This window comes from Corvus cornix, chromosome 2 (genome assembly GCF_000738735.6).
Source record: "Corvus cornix cornix isolate S_Up_H32 chromosome 2, ASM73873v5, whole genome shotgun sequence".
Classification (NCBI taxonomy): domain Eukaryota; kingdom Metazoa; phylum Chordata; class Aves; order Passeriformes; family Corvidae; genus Corvus; species Corvus cornix.
This window is the reverse complement of record NC_046333.1, coordinates 93068108-93089405: the sequence shown is the minus strand read 5'-3', so window position 1 is coordinate 93089405 and position 21298 is coordinate 93068108. Positions and strand designations below refer to the sequence as shown.

Sequence of the window (21298 nt, the reverse complement as noted above, 5' to 3'; positions counted from 1 at the left end):
CATGATCATCCAGGAAAATTCTGACTTTGCACTCTGCAGGCAGCTTTTACTGCTTTGCAACCTGTCCTCAGGAAAGAGGGCTTCCTGACTCTTACTTTGTTTATAACTGGGAAGATGATTTCCATTTGTGTGGTGAGCAGCCTTGTCCTCTGAAGGGGGAAGAGTGCCTGCAATGTGGGGAAATGTTACAGATGCAGTTTGAATTGTAATGGACTGGGCTCTTGACCTTGCTTCTCCTCTGCATTAGAAAACAGAACATTAAATGTATTTATATCGTTGGCGTTTGCAACTTTTCTGCTTTGCACCAGCAGCACTTTGAGGTTGCTGCTCCCTCATCCCCCACCACCTGAGGGGCCCGTGATTTTGCTTCACTTGCTGATGCTCCTTTCCAGTGCCATCATCTCTGTGTGGGACGCGCAGGGTTGCTCTGGCCAGACTCCTTGTTGCGGATGATGACTGGCTCAGACCTGCTCGCGCCACGGCTTGGTGCCTCTCCTTCTCCTCCTGCCTGCGGGCTTGCTCCTGCCCGCCCCGGCCTGCTCCAGCCTGGGGAGCAGGGGGCTGGAAAACGTGTCTCTGCAGGGGCAGTGCCGCCTGTTCCTGCCCCACCAGAACACAGGAGATAAGCTGTCTGGGATTCCCACAGCTCCCCAGTCCCACCAGCCAGGAGGGCATCCCGGTGCATCCGGGAGGCCACAGGTGGAGGCAGGAGCCTGCCAGCGCCATAGGGCCCGGGGCATCCGGGGCAGCGGCTGTGTGGGGCTGATGAGAGGGTGCAGCTGTCAGGGCTGGCCACGACCGGTGTTTATCTTGTGACTAACCTGACTCCAGCCAGCAAAGTTTGGGAGACTCCCAGAGGTCGTGACTTGAAAGACAAGTGTTGTAATTAATTTCTTATGCCACACTTGTTTTGAAGCCTTTTTAATTCCATGATAAGAGGCAGAATCTGGACTTCATTTACAATCCTCTGGGTTGGAGGCAGGAACCAGAAAAGTGCTTTGTGAAGCACTGCAAATGTTTTTTACTCCCTCCTCCCTCTTTGCAGGATGTATGTGGTATTATCACACCACAACAGTGAAGCTATAAAAACATTACTGTGTCCATTTTTTTTGAAGAGAGGAAACACAACCTCAGAAGAATTTTAACTGCGTAAATGCACATCTTTCTCTGAGAAGGTCTGGTAGCAACTTCAGAACACTCCAGGATAAAGAGTGTGGAAGAGATCGCCATTTATTTCTTTGAGACTTATATTTTCATTAAATATGAACTTCTCCACAGTTCAGTGATTTTTTAAAAAATTATTTTTACTGGTAATTTAGAAGAATAAGTGAAAAGGTACTTCCTAGCCTGCCTGTCTGAACTAGCTTAGGATGAATAAGGTGTTACTCAGCAAAAGAATGTGTGAGAAAGAATTACTTCAGAACAGAAACCAGTCTTTTTTAGTAGTATCCTTGTATCTCACAGATTTAATGTTTGCAGCAACTGAATGTCTCTATTGCCACCTTTGAATACATGCTGCCAGTTCTGGGATATCTTTTCCTTCCAAGAAGAAAAACTGCTTGCATGCTACAGAAACATGATTAGCAGTTACCTGAGCACGGGGTAATAAAAGATTCTTGATCACTATCAGTTTTACTTCTAGCTGTGGAGGGAGGATCACCCTAGACTGGAGAGAAGGAGAGCACCTGGCAGAGAAGGCGAGCGTAAGTGGCAGACAGTAGCAGAAGGGAGTGTGAAGTACCACACTGGATTCAGGTTCCCTCGGGTGAACCACAAGCTGTGTTAGCTGGCTTCTAGAGGTCCTGCCTTCCTGGCATGGCTCACCCCTGTTGGCTGTTGAAATGATCTTTGATGCTGATCGAGTTACCTCTGAACAGAGGAAAAGGCCGTGCTTTAATATTGTCATCTATAGGATGATGGTTCTGATCAGATTCAGTATTGCAGCCCTTAAAAATAATTTCCTTTTACCTATGGCTGTGTAAATACTCTTGTTGTGCAAATACACCAGCTTTATTTTGTACTGCCTAATGTTGTGCTGCCTTTCCAAGCTTCATTTGAAACTTCTCCTGAGGCTAGTATGAGACAAAAATTTTGTTTCTTGTCAGAGGTATGAAATTCATATTCTGAATTCATATGATCCTAAGGTGAAATTTTTTTATTACTTGTGGGTTTTCCAAATATTGCAGCTATGAAAAATAGAATTATATTCTCCTGAATTTGCTCTTTGGCTCAATGCATAAGCATTTCATGCCTTCCACACTTTAGACTTGTGCAAGAAGTAACAATTTTCCACTATCAGTTGGGAAACAGTTACATTCAGTATTTTCTTGGTAAAATTTTGAGTCATTAATAAGATTTTTATTGTATCTGCACTGTCCAATAAGAGTTATTGCAGTTTCATCTCTTGTTTTGCTTTGTGTAACACGTACACATTTTCTGTTGGAAAAACAGATTCCTTTTGTGCCTGTTTGGGGGAGCAAATGGTGCTCCCCTCAACTGCCTGATCTGAATGAATAGGAGAGTGTGTTTGCAGGTCAAAAACGGAGTGGTTGAAATAGGATAATTAAAGGGTTGCTTTTTAATAACTTTACATCTTAAAGTTTATAATGTTGACTTGCTGAATAGATTGAATGAAATTATTGGTTGGAGAGGGTGGTTTTGAGGGCAATTTTTTATTTTCCCCAAACATCTTTGAATAGGATCGACAGCCCTTCCTTTTTGATACCATCAGCTGAGTGAATAGAGTTGCTGATGTTTGCTGGGAGTTGTTGGATACATGCTGATAGGCTTTTGTCAGGCCAGCAGGAGAGCTGTTTACAGGTGATGCTTTTGCTCTTTGCATGCGCCACCGATCCATTACTGCTGCTGGGTGTCCTCAGTGCTGATTGTCCTGGGAAACCATCTCACCATCAAAATCTCCAGGACAGCACCGGTGATCTGGGATGAACATAATAATGATTGATATCTGAGAAGTGCAGCATAAACATGAATTCTTCCAACTGACCTCCTGCAGGAAGTGGGAAAGATTAACTAATACTTTAAAAAAACCCAGCAACGAAGCCAAAGCTCAAACCCTGTAATTTTCTAGTGCTGCAATAACATAATCTCGGCATAATGTGGTTTGTGAAAAGCAATAAGGGGAGAAGGCTGTTTCTGTCATGTTTTATGATGGAAGAGAAGTCACATGTGAAACTTAGAGGAAGAAAACCCTGACAATCTTAGTAAACACTATCTGCACTTCCACTGTAAAATTTGGAATCCTGTAGTTGGCTTATGGGACAGTTTGGAGATCTGGGTTTTGATATTTCTGAGGGCAAGGATAACTTTGGGAGGTACATGCCTGGGTGCTTACTTATATTTGGTAGCACCCATCTCTTCCAAAGGTGTCACTTCTTTCATGGGGCAGACTTGCAGGCCGTGCTGCTGCATTGGAGCGGGTCTGGGAGTCAAAACCAAAGGCTCCTGCTGGGAAAGGAAGAGGTTCAGCAAGGGAACAGTGGCCTCTGATGACAAGCAATGAGAAGTGCAGGAGGCCACACCAACAGTGCAGACTAAAGTCCCAAGGAATTGATTGTCTCCATCCTCAAGGCAACCAGCTTAAAAATGTTTTTATACATGTCTGACACTGTAAAGACACTAAGATTAATGCAATTCTAGTTTTGACTGCTGTAACATGCTAAACCAAAAAACAAAATAACATTTACCTTCTTGAAAGAAGGTAGGCTATTACAAGTTTATAAACGTCTTGGAAGTAAAGATAGATTTGTGTTAAGACATCTGTGTTAGATTTTAATCCTAACCTACTAATGAACATTCCCTAAGTAGGAAGGCAAATTTATCTCTCTAGTCCTGACTGAATCAATGGAAAAAGAAGGTTGCCTTTTGCAAAACTGCGGTTTACTAGGCCTAGTTTGTGCTTCTAATGTCCTGTTGAGTGTTAAACTATAACATTCAGGTAGTTTTCTAAATGTTGATAGATCGTGTCCAGTCTTCTGATACAGTGCTATGAGGAGAGAGAGAGGAATGAGTATCTCTGTGTGGGACTGTGCATGTGTGGATCCATTACTTGATTTCTGACAGAATAGCAGCTACAACTACTTTACGTATAGTGTGGTTTTTTGGGTTGGTTCACCCAGAGGTTGCTGGCAGCAGTGTGGCTGGATTTTTTTTTTTTTTAGTATTCCTGCAACACATACAATGCAATGTTAGCATTCAGATAACCTTATTTTTCCCGCCATTAAATACTCCTTGATGAGCAGTATTGGCACTGGTCCTCCCCCCAAGTCATAGTTCATTTCATATCTGTTTCCTCTTAAATCCCTTTGCATGCAGTCAGCCTTACAGCTTCATAAATGAGAGACTGCCAGCTTATTTGCTGTCTGATTGCTTTCACAAATGCTTCTGGTGTTGATCTTTCTGAGAAAACAGAAAGTGATCGCAATTTCTGTCAAACATGGACAGTGTTTTGTAGCCGGGACACAGAAAGGTAGAAGGGTTAAACATGACACGTTCCCTTGAAATGGCTTTATGACTGCTGCTAATTTGAATGCTCAGTAATAGAGATCTGTTGGATGGAGGGGTTACCCTTCACTATTAATGACTCATTGGCCTCCTTCCCAAGCTGCCTGAAGTGCCGCTCTCCCTAGTGGAAGTAATTTTGTCTTTGAAGTACTTTCCAGAGCTGTCAACTAATGTTCCACAATTCCCAGAGGAAATAATAAGCCATGAGTGCATGTACACTGAAAATGTAGAGTCTGAAATGAACTGTTCCTATAGGAGCCTGGCAGTCTGCTTCTCTGTGGAATTTGGCTTGTTTATACAATCTTATCTGGCTAAGCTTTGGTATTTTATCTGGCAGGCAGTTCCTATGAAAAGCAGCTGTCCAAGCAGTGGGAGTGGTGCTCCTGGTGGTTTTTTCAGAAGGTCTATAATTTCTTGTTTCATGTAAATTACAGAAATACAATACTCTCTTGGCTACAACCAAATGCTCTAAGCAGTTTTCTTAGCCTTATAAATAGCCCTTTAAATATGCTCTGCTGTTATGTCTTGTGTGACTTAACGATAGGATTCATGATGCCCACCAGGAAGATATAAGGTGTTCTGTAAAGTCACAGGCTGACTACAGAATTGTTAAAAGAGCGCCTCAAAGGTTACAGATTTTACAGATACGTTTTTTAGCTACCACCATCACCGTTGTCAAGAAAGTGAGTCCTTCTCTGCGTGAAGAGATCTGTGCATGTATCTTCTCTAACAGAAAGGTCCTTAGGGGTAAGTAGGTAGTGATAATGTTATTAAAAAACCCCAAAACCACCCCACCAACCAAACACATAGTAACAGAAATGATGCACCCAAAATACTTCAGATTTTGTGTAACTCATTAATAGAGAAAATGTTTCTTAAAATGTACTGAAAGCTGAAGCTTTTGGGGGAAACAGGGCTATTCAGTGCCTACAGAAGAACTCAAGGTATTTTTTGTGTGGCTTTGGCTTGCAGATTCAAGTAAGAGAGAATTTAAATGCTCAGGAGTTCTCCAGCTGGTAAATTATGTTCCTCATCTCTTTTTACAGGAAGAGTATTTTCAGTCGGAAGCAAATTATGGGCACAAGTAGAATTCAGGTCCAAGTCTTTTAAAGTTTAGTGGTTATCCAGGATTATCCATCCAGTTCATTGTACATCTTATCTGAAAGCATTGCATCTTGAAGATTAGAATGATCCATATAATCTGGCCTGTTCTGAGAAATGATGGACATTTTCTAGGCCTAAAAGACTAATTCTCTCTGTGTCACAATACAATGTATGTAAGCAACATTTAACTCTGGCCTCATTTGAGACGTAAGAAAACATGATACCCTGTAAGATTTAGGGCTTTAAGCATTGTTCAGATGTGCCATTTGATGACACTTCTCATGCTAGTATACATACAGAGTTCTATAGATCCCTTTTGCTCTACAAAAGGGGAATTTGATATTGCAGCAAATGAAAAATGAGCTCCGTCTGGTTCCATATGGTATATTCTGGTCTTGCCTGAGACCTGGCATCAAGCGCAGTCCATTTCTTTAGCTGAAGTGACATTCCTGCTTGAAATCCTATATGGTGAGAAACTCAAAACCTAACAAGTTGCTGACCTTCATTAAAAGTGTGTCATCATAAATTATGCACTGATAGAGTTTCCATTTCAGTCTGACACATGCCACCTGAGCAGTTTAGTAGTGGAAGGGGGCAGTGCACCATTGTGTGTCCACCCTGTAGTTGATAAAGTGAATGATGTTGGATAACTTCTCCCAGTTCCCTTGTGAAGAAGGAAATTTTATTTTCGTTGTGGTAGGGATTGATGACTCTGCTCCCACAGCAACAGCTGATGTTAAACTTCAGCTGAGATACTTTGCTTTATTCCTTCAGCAAGATTAGTGGTTCTAAATAACATTGAGGGTGTAGCTGTTTTGTTCTACAGGATTTTTTGGGGCTTTATTTTGGTTTGTTTAGGTGTTTTGGGGGTTTGTTTGCTTTTTGGGTTTTTTTTTTTTGTCTGTTTGTTTGGTTTTTTTTAAAGTGATGTCTCAAGCGAATGTAATTACTGGAGAGCAGGTTATCTTGAATTCAAGTAATGTAATAATCCCTGTATTGTCAAAGAGCATGTATTCCAAACTTGAATTTTTTTCAAGAAAATAAAGCTAATTAGTCTTTTTTTTCTTAAAAGCTCTTCAAATGAGCTCTCATTTCTCCAACCTGTAATAGCTTTTAACAGTTTTTACCTATTAAAATTAGGATTTCCTCTTCCTCATATAGAATCCCATTTAGAGTCAGAGTTTGAAACTAGTGCTTGGCACTGTTTTAAAAACAAAAACTCCAGTCATCAACAAGGCATGGACTTCATTTTTTTTTTAACATGGTCCAGCCCTGTAATAGTAAATCCTAGAACAGTCAGTGGTCCCACACTGAAGGTAACCTGCGTTACTTGTAATGTAATCCCTGCTCATGCCTGGTTCATGTTTGGAGGGAAAAGTTTGCATTTTTGTGGTGAGATGGGCTTTTTGTTATTAAAGGAGGTGGTTGTTTTGAAGCTGTTCACAGGTTAGGAATGCTGGCAATCATCTGGGAGACTCGTTAGTGGGCTGAGCACAGATGAGGAGGTCACAGGAACAAAACCGCTTCTTTTGTGCCATTGTCCTACTGGTGGGTCAGCTCAAGGGACGTGCTTCAGAAATGATTTATGTGTGTTAGGAGGGCCATCATACTGTGAATTTGCTACTTCATCACCACAAACTTGCATCTTCTAGGTTGTTGCTAATTAAGGGAAAGAAAACAGTTTTGTCAGCAAATATTTTGCAAGTTTGCCCTAAAGTAAATAAGTATTAATGTACTAACATAGAGAGAGAGAGGGAGATAACAGTTACCTGGGTGCTTCCAGGGGATAGATGGCTAACTGGGGCATGTGTTTTATTTTACAGTGCAATGAACTGTACTCACTTGCCTAATTTTCTGAGTCTTTAAGGGATGCAGGTTTTGTTTTCAGGTTTTCTGTCAGTACTGCAAGAGACAGTCTTAAACGCATAAACTCACATGTAATTTTAATTGGCATCTTAAGCTGAAAATTTGTGCTAAAGGTTTTCTTGGACCTTGAAGCACAGCACTACTATTCTACAGCACTGTATTTCAAGCAAGGAGGAATTTGGATTCTAAATCTGAAGCCCCAAGTTGTTTTCATAGGACTGTCACAGAAATTTATCAGTGAATTGTGGGGGTGAGCTGGGTACAGTGTTGGAGACTGTGGTGATGAAAGATATCTCTTGTACACCCATACTTTACAAGGAAAGTATCAGAATTAGCTGAATGTAGATGGTGATCCTGTTGATGGAAGAAGAGGAATTATACCTGGCTTTGGCTGCAGTAATTGGCTACTGTACCCAAAAGAGTAGACACTGCACTGACTGTCCACCAGGAGAACTTGAGAAGGTGCCATTTCTTCCACAGTCACTGTTTTGGGTGTGAATACACTTCCAGAAACCAGTTAGGAGCTTCTTGTGTTTGGGTGATTTTAAGGACTTCCAATCCTGTGCCTCACCAGTCTAAATAACACAGAGCTGGTACAGCTCCGAACATCCTGGGAGAAGAGAGAAGAGGTGAATGTGAAGTTAAACACAACAGACTTGTCCAAGGAATATCTTCATTTCACAGAAACTTCTCCCTCAGGATGACCTTTCAGATGCCTTGTGATGTCCTCAGGGTTACTATAGCCAGTGTAAATAAGTTATAGGAGAATGCAGAAATAGTCTTTCTGAAGTCTTCAAACGATTTTTTTCCAGCCCAAAGGACTTTGTAGGATCACTGTATAACTTTGGCTGGAAGGGACCACCTCTGGATCCCAGCTAATCTAACACCCTGCTCCGAGGAGGCTCATTTAGATCAGGTTGCTACTACCCCATTTTTTTTAGGGTCCTTTAATTAGTGTAACTTAGTTTCCCTTAATTGAAGTCTGTCAATAATACATCTAGAAAGTGGGCTTGAAAATGAGACCTTGCAAGACGTAAAAATGCAATTATAAGCTTCTTTTCACTAACAGCCTTTTTTCCCCTCCATCCTTCATCAGGTAGAGGTCTTACTTTCTCAAACATTGCTATGAAAGGTTGATTTGTCAGAGAAGCAGTTTTCTTAGTGGCAGTTCTGTAACTGTACTTTTGTATTTTACTGCTTGTCTTCAACAGGAGAATAAACTGAAAGTCTGTTAGTTTATCTGAAAAGTGTTACTATGCTTAAACTCCTGGTGAAATAACTTTCCAGCTAGTGCATGGTTTACGTTTAAAATACGCATAGTATTTTTATTGTGAGATGCAGTGATGCAATTTGTACACTAACAACTTCATGACTTAAGTATTTTTTATGCAAAGCACAGCATGAACTTCTTATGTGGAATAACTTAGTTTACTTGGATGCATTAAAGGTGATCACTTTACACTGCTACAGAGACTGAAATATTTAAACAATTCCTTAAGCTGCAGGCCCAAGAAAGGCATTTTCCTGTGAATCTTGCTCTCAAAGGCAGGAGTGTGTGTGTGAATCCATGTCCATTCTGTGATCCTTAGCATACAGACTAAGCAGAGGAGTTTTCTTCTCCCTGCTTCTCTTTCTGCCAGGCTGCTTGCTTATGCAGTACCTTTTGTTACCTGGCACTTTTAGAACATTTTATTGCTGTCAATTTCAGCTGAAATTAAGTAAAATATTGCAAAGAGAAGAGTGATGTATGAAGAGATGCATATTAACAAAAATCCCTTACTAGAAAAGCCGAGGCTGAAAACATATCCAACTACTCTCTTGCACTCTTGCTTTCATGTTTTGTACCTAAGGTTAAGGCTGTGTATTGGGTATTAAAATACTCCCCAATTCAGACTTTTAGGCTAGGAATGTGTATATATATGCGCCTTGCCCACTTGAGATGAATGTGTAAAATTACAATCCAATCCTGAAAATACAGTCTTGCGTCCAAGACAGTATCAGGCAAGTTATTGCCCTGTACAGCTGACAACAGGAGTTAAGAATCAGAGGTCTCTGTTCTCCAAAACATGGAAGAAGTATGGGGAGTCATTGTAAACAATCAATTCATTCTGAGTGTTGTGCTGATGGACGTAAAGTGAAACAAAGATTAGAGTAAATTGAATAATTAATTTGATTTTTTCCCATATTAGTATTATTTTTTTCATATTATTATTTCCATATTACATATGCCTTCACTGAACCAGTTTGAGGAGGAAAATGCCCTGCAGACTGAATTATTCTGTTTGATTGATACATTAGTACTTTTTCTCTTTCAGATGAAGTGGACTACAGCAATTTCGGGACCAATACGCTGTCGAGGAAGAAGAAAGCTCTGGTGACGCTCCGCAATGACAACCTCCGCCGGCGTCCCCACATCAACATTAGCATGCCTCATGATTTTAGACCAGTGTCTTCCATAATCGATGTGGACATTCTTCCTGAAACACACAGGAGAGTGAGGCTGTACCGACACGGGTGTGAGAAACCCTTGGGATTTTACATTCGCGATGGCACCAGTGTAAGGGTTACTCCTCATGGACTGGAGAAAGTACCCGGTATCTTCATCTCCCGTATGGTTCCTGGTGGCTTGGCAGAGAGCACAGGCTTGCTGGCTGTGAATGACGAAGTTCTGGAAGTTAATGGCATTGAAGTAGCAGGAAAGACTCTTGACCAAGTCACAGACATGATGATTGCCAACAGCCATAATCTCATTATCACAGTCAAGCCAGCAAACCAGAGGAACAATATTATTCGGAGCAGCAGGATGTCTGGTAGCTCTGGCCAGTCTACAGACAGCACTGCGAGTCACCATAGCTTGCCTACATCCCACGTGCTGCAGAACTTCCACCCTGATGAAATGGAGAGTGATGAAGAGGCTGACATTGTCATTGAGGGTGGTCTGGAGCCACAACACATTCCTAAACTGCACAGCCTTACTTCCAGTAGCCTCTCTCGAATCAATGGCAGCAGCCTTAGCCACAGACTTCAAAGGGACCTGGTGCTCAACAACAACTCTGGCCGAGAAAGCAACGGCAACATCCACAAATTACTCAGTTCCTTAAAAACTGATCCCCGCCACAGTCTGGTTATCCCCAGAGGAGGTATTGAGGAGGACGGAACAGTCATTACACTTTAGTAGCAATTTCTGCAATTCTCCTTACAGTCTTAAGTGCCAATTAGGACAATCGACTCGTGCAACATGTGCACAAAACGGAGCTGATATTCTCATAGACCTCACGGGTGCAGAAAATTGTTGCTTTCTAGGAAACGTGGCATCTGGAGTTAGGCATAAAACTGTCATGCACTGCCAAATCTGTCAGGAGAAAGCCAGAGTGCAAAACCTGGTTTATGTCCCAGCCCTGAAGTTTGTTTTAGTTGGTGTAAACCTAAGCAGTCTTACAGGCTACCCATGGCAGTGTTACATACTCGGGGTTGAAAGCATGGGTAGATGTATTTATACATGCATGTATATGAATTAGATTTTAATAGTAACAGACATGTCTATTTGAAGTGGAACCTGGTTTTCTTCTAATACCAGCTAAGGAGAGAGTGCTTCTTAATAGCCATCCCGTCTTCTGCTGTTACACACAGCCCTTCCGCCGACTTGTTTACACCGTATTCTCAGCGTTGTCTAATCCAGACAAGCTCTGTGAAAGCAGCCGTTTTCTATTCTGGTGGTTACAGCGTTCGGGAGATGCTGCAGATGTATTTTCCAAAGGAAACTGTAGATACCTAAATCCATATCCATGTAAATCCGCGTTCTTCCCGCGGCCCGAGGGGCGGTGCGGGGCGAGGCCGTGGCTGCCGGGCCGTGGGCGCCACCTGCCGGCCGGCGGGGGCAGCGCGCTGCGTTCTTGTTCTCTCTCACCATATTTATTAGATAATACCTCCTTTTTTTGTTTGTGGTTTTTTTCCCTCCCCCCATCATCTCTGTTTTTTCAAAATCATGGTTCGTGTGAGTTTTTAGGCGTGCAAGTCTCAGAGCTGACACAGGTCCTTGCTGTACCTTTGGGGCACCCTGAATCCACAAGCTCTTTCCTTGACAAAAGATTGCCCTGCAGAGTGGAGGGGTGCTGACTGACTCTCAAGCCTAACTTAGAATGGTTCTGTTATTTTTGGACTCCTCTAGTAATAAAGCTTAATCTCTACACAGGACTTCTAGAAAGTTAAAATATACTGGATGTTTGTGAAGCTCAGATACCTTTGCTGGGTGGCCAGCTGGCTAGTGAGTGACCAGTGACTGTTGAGTCAGTACCTGTCTGCTTCTGGAAATGCCATGAGTTTTATGAAAGTGGTCTAATCTAAAATATTTTGTTATATCTTGATCAGTGTAAGGAACAAAATATAAATGTTTTAAAATGTATTTTTCTACTTTTAGCTTGTGTCATTTGCTCTTTGTTTTTAACTTTGTAGTACATTAAAGCTTTTTTTATATGGTGGAATAGACATTTCTTAAATATTTTATGAATATGAAAATTCAGGAGTCTTGGTTTGGAAAAATTGCATTCTGTTTTGGAATCTGTAATGGCTGGAAAAAGGATGTGTGGACTAATTCATTGTCGCTAATTTAGAATACCTGTGGAACAACCAGTCTTCTGCTCATAGTTAAATATCTTTGGGACATTGAACTTAGTTTATTTCTTTTAGATTTGCTTTAAGAGTTTATTTTAAAATCCTTTCACTTACTCTAACTAAAACTTTACTAGGTATCGAAGCAGCTATAGAGCTGTACTTAGTTTTCCCAGCACAGTAAGAATAGAACATTGATCCTGTTCGTCTTAAAACTGTGTTTGTACTTTACCAAAGGTTTTCATTTTTAAAAAAGAACCTGATTATTGGTGCAGTAAAAAAAATGAATAGCTGGATATGCTTCAGGCAATCAGACCATCTTATCAGGAAAAATTTGTTACACCTTAAATAAGACTACTTTTATGAATAAGTGGATTTGTCTGGCTGAAGTTACTCGTTTTACCTTAGTTAACTGATGAAAATGTGACCTGTCTGCAATAAAATGTGCACTGTCTTACTTCTACTCTATATTTTTTTCCCTGTGCTGCAAGCATTTTTTGTGGAAGTATCTCCCTTTCCTGTGACAACAAGGTATCCGGTTTGGGTGGCTCTTCAACTATGTAACCATGTTCCTGCCGTGCTTTTCTCTGTACCAGTACAGACTTCGATCACTTTCTTTAAGCTCAGTGATACCGAGTTTCTTTCCATAGTGTTTTTTCTGAGTGTTGCTTTTACTAAAGGCTCCTGTTATTCTGATTTCCACTGGAACCAACTATCTTCCTACCCTCCTCATAGCATGGCCTGCTGCAGACCTCAGGGCTTTGAGGGGTAATTCTGGCTCCTTGGAAAAAAGCCAGGGGCATACCTCTGCCTGCCACTGCACACCTTTCCCCGGAGCCTCTGGCTGTCAGTGCCCATAGAAAGCGTGCTACTACACTCTGTCCAAGCTTTTCCACCCCGTTCATCGCAGCAGGGAGGAAGCGTAAGTTGTTTCACACACACGTACAAATTACAAACTGAGAACAGCCAACTGTTGATGTGTTGGCTTTGGATCCAACACCTAGTGAAATAACTTTTAAGGCTTGCAAACATATTGTGCAACGCCGTTTTAGGGAAAACACACACACAACCCAGCTTCTGTTTTGAGTGCCCCATAACGATAAGTGAAGCTGTGTTACAGTGTCCTCTCACAGTGACCTCCCTTCCCAACTCAGGCCGTAAGCGGAGCAATCTGCCTGGAAACGCGGTTCAGCCGCTCGGGTTTCACACACCGGGGCCCGTTCGGCTATGGAATTAAATTACCGAACGGGGCTTTAAGGGTGTGTGGCTGAGGGAGCAGCGGCACGCCAGCCCTCGGTAGAGGGCACATGCTCCACAAACGCTCCCGCAGACGGAGCAGCGTTCCTGTCCCACCGAGCGGCGGGGGCGGCGGAGCCTGAGCTTCCTCCAGCCGGCAGCGCTTCCCTGAAGCCCGGGGACCGGCGATGCGTGCGCTCCGCCCGCTCCCAGGCCGGGCCGCAGGGGCCGGGCCGATCCGGCCCCCGCCCGCCGGGGAGCGCGGCTCGCCGGCCCGCCCGGTCATGGTGAGGGGCGGTGCGGCCCGGCGGGAGCGGGCGGTGGGATGGCGGCGGCCGCTCGGCGCGGGCGAGCCCTCTGGAGCCGAGCTGCCGGACGCCTGCCCCGGCGCGGACAGCGGGAACGTGTCCCAGAGTCAGAGCAGAGCCTCCGGCCTCGGGGAGGCGGAGGACGAGGACGTCTCGGAGGCGTCGCTCAGCGCCACCGCCGCCGCCTACTCCGCGTACCTGCTCGCCGACCGCAGCCTCTTCAGCGAGCAGGTGGGCGAGGGGCCGGGCCGGGCCGCTCCGGGGGCTCCCGGGCACAGCTCCCGGGCACAGGTCCCGGGCACAGGGCCATGCGGCGGGCCCGGCGCCGGGAAGGGCTGTCGTGGGAGCGCAGCCCTCTGGAGCTGGGGCGCTCCTGGTCTGGCGCTGTGCAGGGACAGGACGTACCGGGGGTCGCGTCCCTTGCGCTGAACGAAGCCGAGAGAGGGAAAAGCCGTGGGATTCCTGGGAGGCTGGCTGTAGTCTGACCGGTGTCCATACTCGGTGGTCTTGTTTGTGAGACTGGCTGGGGTTTGTGTGTGCGTGTGTTTTCAAGTACTTCACGTGACCTCTGTTTTGCAGATAGAAAGCTTAGACAAGAGTCTAGAAGACTTACTGACCAGGGTGGATGAATTCGTGGGAATGCTGGACATGGTACGTATAACTTGCATGTGGTTGTGTTTTCGAAGTCAGAACACAGTTTAATCGGTGTTTGTAAGTAAGACATAGACAGGAAGAAGCCTTTAGTCTAGGCAGATTCCAGTATGTAAACACATTTGATAATTAGATGACTTATTTTTGGTAATTAGGTAACTCATGGATGAAAGCTACCAAACTTTCACATCAGAGCAAAATGTGTCCATATAGCTATAGAATCATAGAATGTCTTAGGTTGGAAAAGACCTCTAAGATCATCAAATCCAACCATTATCCCAGCACTACCATGTTCATCCCTAAACTATGTCCCAAAGTGCCACATCTTCTGAATACCTTCAGGGATGGGGATTCCACCACTTCCCTGGGCAGCCTGCTTCCATGCTTGACAACCCATTCAGTGAAGAAATTTTTCCTAACTGCATATTTATGTATTTGTATTCTTGTCCATGTATATGCACGGAATCCCATTTTGAATGGCGCAATGACAGAGGTTTAAAAGAGCAGTATGATATTCTGCTTCTCCTTTAAAATGCATAAAGACATCCTTTGTGGGTTTTTTTAATGAAAGTATCTAATCAGAGTTGCCAAACCACTAAAGCTAGATTTGTCTTCAGGGGAGGGGACCCTCTTTTCCGAGAGGCAGCTTTGTTTTCACTTTTCTCATAGGGTTAGATGGGGAAACTGAATGGAAAGTTCCTGTAAGCTGACACTGGTAGACAGGCTGTCTTTTAAAGCATAGCACATATGGTTCTCCTGCACAACTCTTAAGGGAAACTTTATTGTAGGTCTGGAGGTTTTTTTAATATCAGTAAACTAAGATTTTTGTGGCCTGACTTTTTAACAAACCTGAGGAAAAGTACAGGTAGTAAAACTTAAGTGAAAATTTTAGTTTAATATATTTAATTCTTTAGTATGTCTTGGAAAATCTCAGTTCAGAAAAGATTGTAGTAGCCTATTTTTAATATAATTACGAAGGTAAATATTAGTCTCTGCAAAATACATTTTCTTCAAAGTTTCTTAGAAACTATACAAAAAAGCTGTAGTGTATTGATTTTAATCTAGTGTTTTTATACTACTTTTAGTCTGGTATTTTTAAACTCTAAATTTTAGTCTGTTCATTGGAGCATAGGTCTAGCTTCCAGAATAAAATCTAGTACACGTTTTGTTTCATTCATTGACTTATGTATCATTTCTTTGAATTGTCTTTAGATTCGAAGTGATTCCTCTCAAGTTGTCAATGAAAGTATACCTCAAATTTACACAAAAGCTACAGAAATGAGGCAGATATATAGGAAGATTGACAAACTAGAGGTATGTATTTGATATTTTCTAGATGCATTCTGTTTCCAAACGGGAGGAAGAGTCAATGTCTGCATATTTGTGTGTGCATGCACACACATGGAGCGAGCTCAGGTCAGTTGTGTTCTCCATGTCCACTCTGGGTTCTGTACTTCAGGGTTAATAAAGAGGACTAAATTTATTAAGAATTTCTGGGCGCTGTGCGAACCCCAAACATGTTTTAGATCTTTTGTTAACATATTAAAAAAGAAAAAAAGTCCATTGACTGGTTGAAGCAAGGGAGTTTTTTGCACTAGCTTTCAAAATTTCAGAATCAACTAGAATGAGAGGTCTCTTGATCCCCAATAAAGCCTCAAAGTCTTGATTCAGACCCTTGGTTTTTCGATAGTAGAAAGGCAGGTAGAAGTCAAGATTCTGAAAAATCCAGGTTAGTTTTTTGAAAGGTAAATGGGAAAAGGAAGATTGTTTTATTAGATTTAACCTGGTTTTAAGCCTTTTAAGTATCTCAAGTAATTTCTAGCATTAAAATGGACTTGTAGGCAGAAGGGAAATAGAGCATGAAGCTTTTGACTCCTCATTTAAGCAACGGATCTTTCACCACTGTTTTGCAATACATAATCCTGTTTTATTTTGTTAGTGAAAATGTCGTATTTATTTTGGGGGTTTTTTTCCCCACTAGGCTTTTGTGAAAATGATTGGGAATAGCGTAGCTGGACTGGAAGAACGGGTCATAAAGGCAGAAACAGACCTTGGAGCTTTTCCAAGCACGTTCAGGAAAATCTTGCACACAATCAGCATGCCATCCTTCCTTAATGTAAGTAAAGTTTTGCTGCCATGTGACCAGCTTAGTTGCTCTGCTTACTAGAGCAGATGATTAAAAGAAGAGTAAGTTTTTTACACATGTATCTGAATGTAGCTGTACCTTTTTTATATACTTTATTAGGATTTTTACAGAGTTCTCAGGCTTCTTTAAAAAAAAACAAGATAACAACCCGACTTAAAAATAGAATTTCTTACAAGGATTTGTGTAACGTTGCAAAACAAGGCCAAGCACACAAAGAAATGAATGTGAAGCACACAAACAAGCACATAATGCACAAGCCTTTATACTAAAGCACCCCTGATCTCTCCTGGTATGCAAAACGAGTAGGAAGAGCCTGTACAGACAACACTGCTAAAGAATCCTACTGCATTGATAACATCACTGCACAAATGTTACCAAAACAGAAAATGAAAGCTAATCTGCACAGTATTTTTAAAGTAAAGGTCATATTTATATTCAATCCAGCCTGTTTGATAATCATGCTACCACCTTGGTGAACTTTCTGAGGATGCAGTTTTCTCTGTCTTTACAAAAAACTTGAAATGCTCTCTTTGGTATATTTCAGAGATGCCTTACCTAACACTGAACTGGCATTATGCCTCGGGTTTAAAATAACCTTCTGGTTAAAAAAAAATTCACCTGAACACCTGATGCTTCTTGACATCACCTGCCAGTAGTCCATTTATAAGTTTTGCTCTTTTGCGTCTTGTCAGCTCACAGATTATTTTATCTTTGTATATTCATCCTGTACTAACTCAGGTTTCTGTATTCTGGTAAGAAAGCTGGAAAAAATAGCTTCATCGAGGGGGAGAGGAAGAAGGTTGTGGTTTTTTGAGGTATTTTTGTTCCTACAAATTCCAAGCATGTGTGGCAGTAGAGAAAAATACATATAAAAAGAACATGTGTTGTCTTGTTAAGGCTCAGTTCAAGGAACCTGTTCTTCACTACAGTTTACTGTGCAGTCTTTAAGTTAGTTAATTTCTCATCTCATTCCTTCATTTTCCTTGCTGTTTAAGTTTAGGGTTCTGTCATTTTTTCTTTAAAAAAAACCCTAAACTAAAACAACAACACAAAGCTGCTCTTTATGGGCCAGTTACAAAACTAAAAAACTGCTTAAGTTGCCTTGAAGAATGTTCAACAGTATTCCATTTTTTTGCTAAAAGCAGTTATCAACCATGGAATTATAATCTTCAGTTGAAAAGTTTGATAGTTCTAAGAAAGTGCTTTTTTTTAGTGTTGTATGGGAATACTTAATCAAATAAGCAGTTTTTCCACAATTAAAAAGGTAGAAAATCTTTGAAAGTGTCAGGAAGGTGAACCTGGCATCTCCAGTTGTTTCTTAGAGTATGGATAGCAATAAAGTAACATTCAGAACTTACTGGCATTATTTGATTCACTAAAAGGCAGGTTACTGTTCCTCAGTGGTTCTGGGTGCTGCATAGTAAAATACCTCTTTTCAGTAGTAAACACAAGTGTATCAGAGTGAAAATGCCTGTAGAGATTTCTCCACGTGCCTGACATTTAACTGGCTCAATACATCCGTGCTAAAATACATGGTTTGGAAAAGAAGGTTATTCTGATGTCATGATTTTCACTGTAGCTGTAGTTCACATTTCATTGCTAGTTTTAATTTAGTCAAGTTCCCTCATTCTCTTCTCATTTAAATGTATGTTTCTGTACACAGAGGCTGTATTTTCTATTTCTCAAGATGTGTGTTTATAATCTCCCTTTCAGACTTTGCCCAAAGTTCTTCCCTTGTGAATACCAGGCAGTGTAAAGAACAGTACTATAAGACTTCTAATATCACTAAGAATGTAGACTCTCAAAAGGTAAAAATGTCTGTTAAGCAGCTGCAAAAACAACTAATCATAAATGTGTGCTTAGGCAGTTGTGGGTACTGTGCCTGCCTATAAATTTCCTCACTGGATTGAAATAATCCCCTTGCACAGAGGCAAATACAGCACCTCTTAAATCAGTGTCAGGAGTTGCAGAAAACCTTAGTTTCCCTTGCTTGTAGGGTGTTATCTCATAGTACAGAGTAGGAAATTATTTTGAAAATTACAACTTTGATTTTGAAGGTTGCTTTTACATTTGGCAAAACTTGTGATACAGAGAACACTGATAATATACACTGTTCATAGATTAGACCTTTGTTTATATTTTTTAATTTCATCACAACTTGAATGGCAAAACAAACTTAGAAAAATTAATGTTATTGTAAAGTTAAAGACAATTTAGTATATCAGCAATTTTGTATATAGCAGGAGAATGTGTGCTTATTTCATATGGAGTACAAGTATACAGCTCAACTGAATATTGGGAAATTTCTACTTTGTTGTTTTGTAGGTATGGTTACTCATATCTTCATTTTGGTGCTGTAAAAGCATTCTAAACTCCAAGGGTACTGATGATATTTGGTATGCTTTTAACTTTATTATTGGTGAAGACTAATTTCCTCATTCCAGACTGAGGGCTCTACAAAATAGTTCATCCAAATCTTTTTATTAGTTTAAAACAATTTTTAATGAATGAAATCTTGATTTCAAGCACTCTATTTAATGCCATGTATTGAAAACAGACCCTGGGGCTGTGTTGCATTGCAGCATTATTTGCATGCAGCAAGGCTGACAGAGTAGTCACTAGTGGTCCTTGATGTCATCTCTTCCAATGAGCCATTTGATACAGCAAAACCACATACAGTTAATATTTAAAAGAAACATGTACACCTTTCCTGAAAAACAGTGTAACAGCTCTTTTCCAGTCCACTGCCAGATTACTTTTAACAGTGAAGAAGCTCAGAAGGAGCAGCAACCTTCTAGAAAGAAACATTTGCTAGGTGTGTTTCCATAGGAAGACTTTGTGAGTAACTAAATGACAACACAGGCCTAGAGTTGAGTCAAAAGAAGCAGCTGAGGAGAATTCAAAGGCTGGAGCAGAGAAGGTAAAGGTGTATGGCTTGGAAAGGATGAAGGTTACAATGACTCTGCCATCAGCTGGATGGTACAATTTGGTTCCTGCAGTGCTGGCGTCTCATACATACACATTCCAGGACTGAGCCTGGTTAGGTGCTGGAATGGCAAAGATCAAAGGCTGCATTTCTTCAATAACATTAGGAACATGCCAGACTCATCTGAGCTATGATTCAGAATTCATTCAGCTAAGGAGATACGCCTTAAAAACTTTTCTTGTTTTGCATTTTAGCTCTGCAGGCTTTGTTTTAAAATGCTTTATGAAAAAGGCGAAAAATAAACTTATCTAATTTGCAGAAATCGTCTTCCTCACGACAACAGCAGAGCCTCTATGAACCTCCAGTCCTCTTCAAGACTGAAGACTATTTTCCATGTCTTAATGAAGCACCTTATTGATGATTTTTGCTTTGGGATTGATATGAATCAGCCAGAATAGAGAGAGCCAAGTGAACAAAAGAAATGCCAACCTCAGAACAGCTGCATTTTCTCAGCACTATTGATGGCATATTGCTGTTCTGATTCTCATTGTCTTCCTTCAGGCAAAAATTTTCAGGTAATCTTTGTGCACATTATTTCAAAAGCCTTCCTAAAACACCATCCATGTAAGTTTTCAAATTATTTGGGGGAAGGAACTTAAGAATATTTTTGCATTACATTTTTTAAATACAGAAATAATAGGAAGTGTACTATTGTATATAAGTTTTTTAACACGTAAATATCTGTGCTGCTGCAGGTGTAAATAGCTATACCACAAGGATAAGGGGGTTTTGTCTTTTTTCGTAATGTACTGATTGAGGTGAAAGAAAAACCATGCATAAAATCATCTATTCCAAGGTTTTAAGCCTGGTCCCCGCAGTTTGTACAGAGAAATGCACCACATTGGGATGTACTTGTTGCAGGACTTGGAAGGACTTTGAAGATTATCAAGGAATCAAGGACATGGCTCAATGCATGTGATGTAGTCCCAGTTCATAAAGCAAACATCCTGCCCCCCACTGGTGATCCTCACAGTGACCCAAGCTTCTAATTATTGCATGATTGTATTGTTTGATGTGTAACCAGGTGGGCATGAAGCAGATTTATATAGAGAGAGATATGTAGATCTATAAAACCTGCTGCCAAAAGGAACAAGTCTCTAAGTTGAGGGAGGGATGACCCTGGACTGAACCTCAATCCAGTACCTGACCAGACTGTTTTTTCTTCACAACTCTCTGTGGTACTGAGGCTTCCCATGCTGATTGCAATTTATATTATCAATAAACTAATAGCTGGCTAACCCCTGTTGTGGTCTTGCATTTCACTGGACAGTATTGACCCACGTAGCAGGTGTTAATCACAAATTGTATTAATCTGAACAAGTTTTACCACTGCTGCTCTATTGCCAGTGTAACTCACTAAAAATACTCAAAATTCGAGTCTGGGAGGAATACTTTAGAGAAGCAATATTTCTCTAGATTTCATGTTGCACGCACAAAACAGGTATGGAGTTGCAGAGCAGAGATTGTATATTAATAGATCCTGTCTCCAAAGAGCAGCAGGGATTGGGTTCTAAACATCTTCAGTATCTGAAGCAACATTTTTTAAAAATTAGAACAAAGATTTTGAAGTCCAAAAGCAGTTCTGATGTAAAACTTACCTGAATTTTAACATCAAGACTCTAGAAAAATAATTACATGTAAACATGCAGAAAGAAACAGACATGACTTTGAAGAAGGGCTCCCCTCCCATCCTCCTTGCTATCATAAATAATTCATTATTCAGATGTTCCTCTGGAGCAACACTTACATTTCTAAAAGGTGCAGTACCTTTCAGTGTATGCATAAATAATGCTTGAAGGTCTATCCCTCCTCTGTGAGATCTAGTAGAAGTACATACTTAGTGTAGCAGCATAAGGCTACAGTCAAATACTC

At 41.3% G+C, this 21298-nt stretch overlaps 2 protein-coding genes across 2 annotated transcripts in view; both read left to right on the top strand.

Annotated features, from left to right (window-relative positions):
• Positions 1-12567, top strand: part of LOC104685813 (partitioning defective 6 homolog gamma) — a 65410-nt gene extending 52843 nt beyond the window's left edge. The window contains exon 3 of the mRNA XM_039549350.1: positions 9807-12567. Within this exon, the coding sequence (XP_039405284.1) occupies positions 9807-10666 (860 nt within the window). The 3' untranslated portion in view covers positions 10667-12567. The remainder of the gene's footprint in view (positions 1-9806) is intronic.
• Positions 12568-13619: 1052 nt separating this feature from the next.
• On the top strand, positions 13620-20665 carry BLOC1S4 (biogenesis of lysosomal organelles complex 1 subunit 4). Its single transcript, XM_039569543.1, has 5 exons — positions 13620-13874; positions 14223-14294; positions 15507-15608; positions 16276-16410; positions 19686-20665. Exons 1-5 carry the CDS (start codon positions 13620-13622, stop codon positions 19782-19784), a joined length of 663 nt encoding a protein of 220 aa, XP_039425477.1. The 3' UTR covers positions 19785-20665.
• Positions 20666-21298: the final 633 nt, after the last annotated feature.

Excerpts from the sequence above, each read along its gene's own strand:
- BLOC1S4 (XM_039569543.1), top strand. The coding sequence starts at position 13,620 with ATGGTGAGGGGCGGTGCGGCCCGGCGGGAGCGGGCGGTGGGATGGCGG. Across the intron at positions 14,295-15,506 it reads TCGTGGGAATGCTGGACATG|ATTCGAAGTGATTCCTCTCA; the intron begins GTACGTATAACT and ends AATTGTCTTTAG. Across the intron at positions 15,609-16,275 it reads GGAAGATTGACAAACTAGAG|GCTTTTGTGAAAATGATTGG; the intron begins GTATGTATTTGA and ends TTTCCCCACTAG.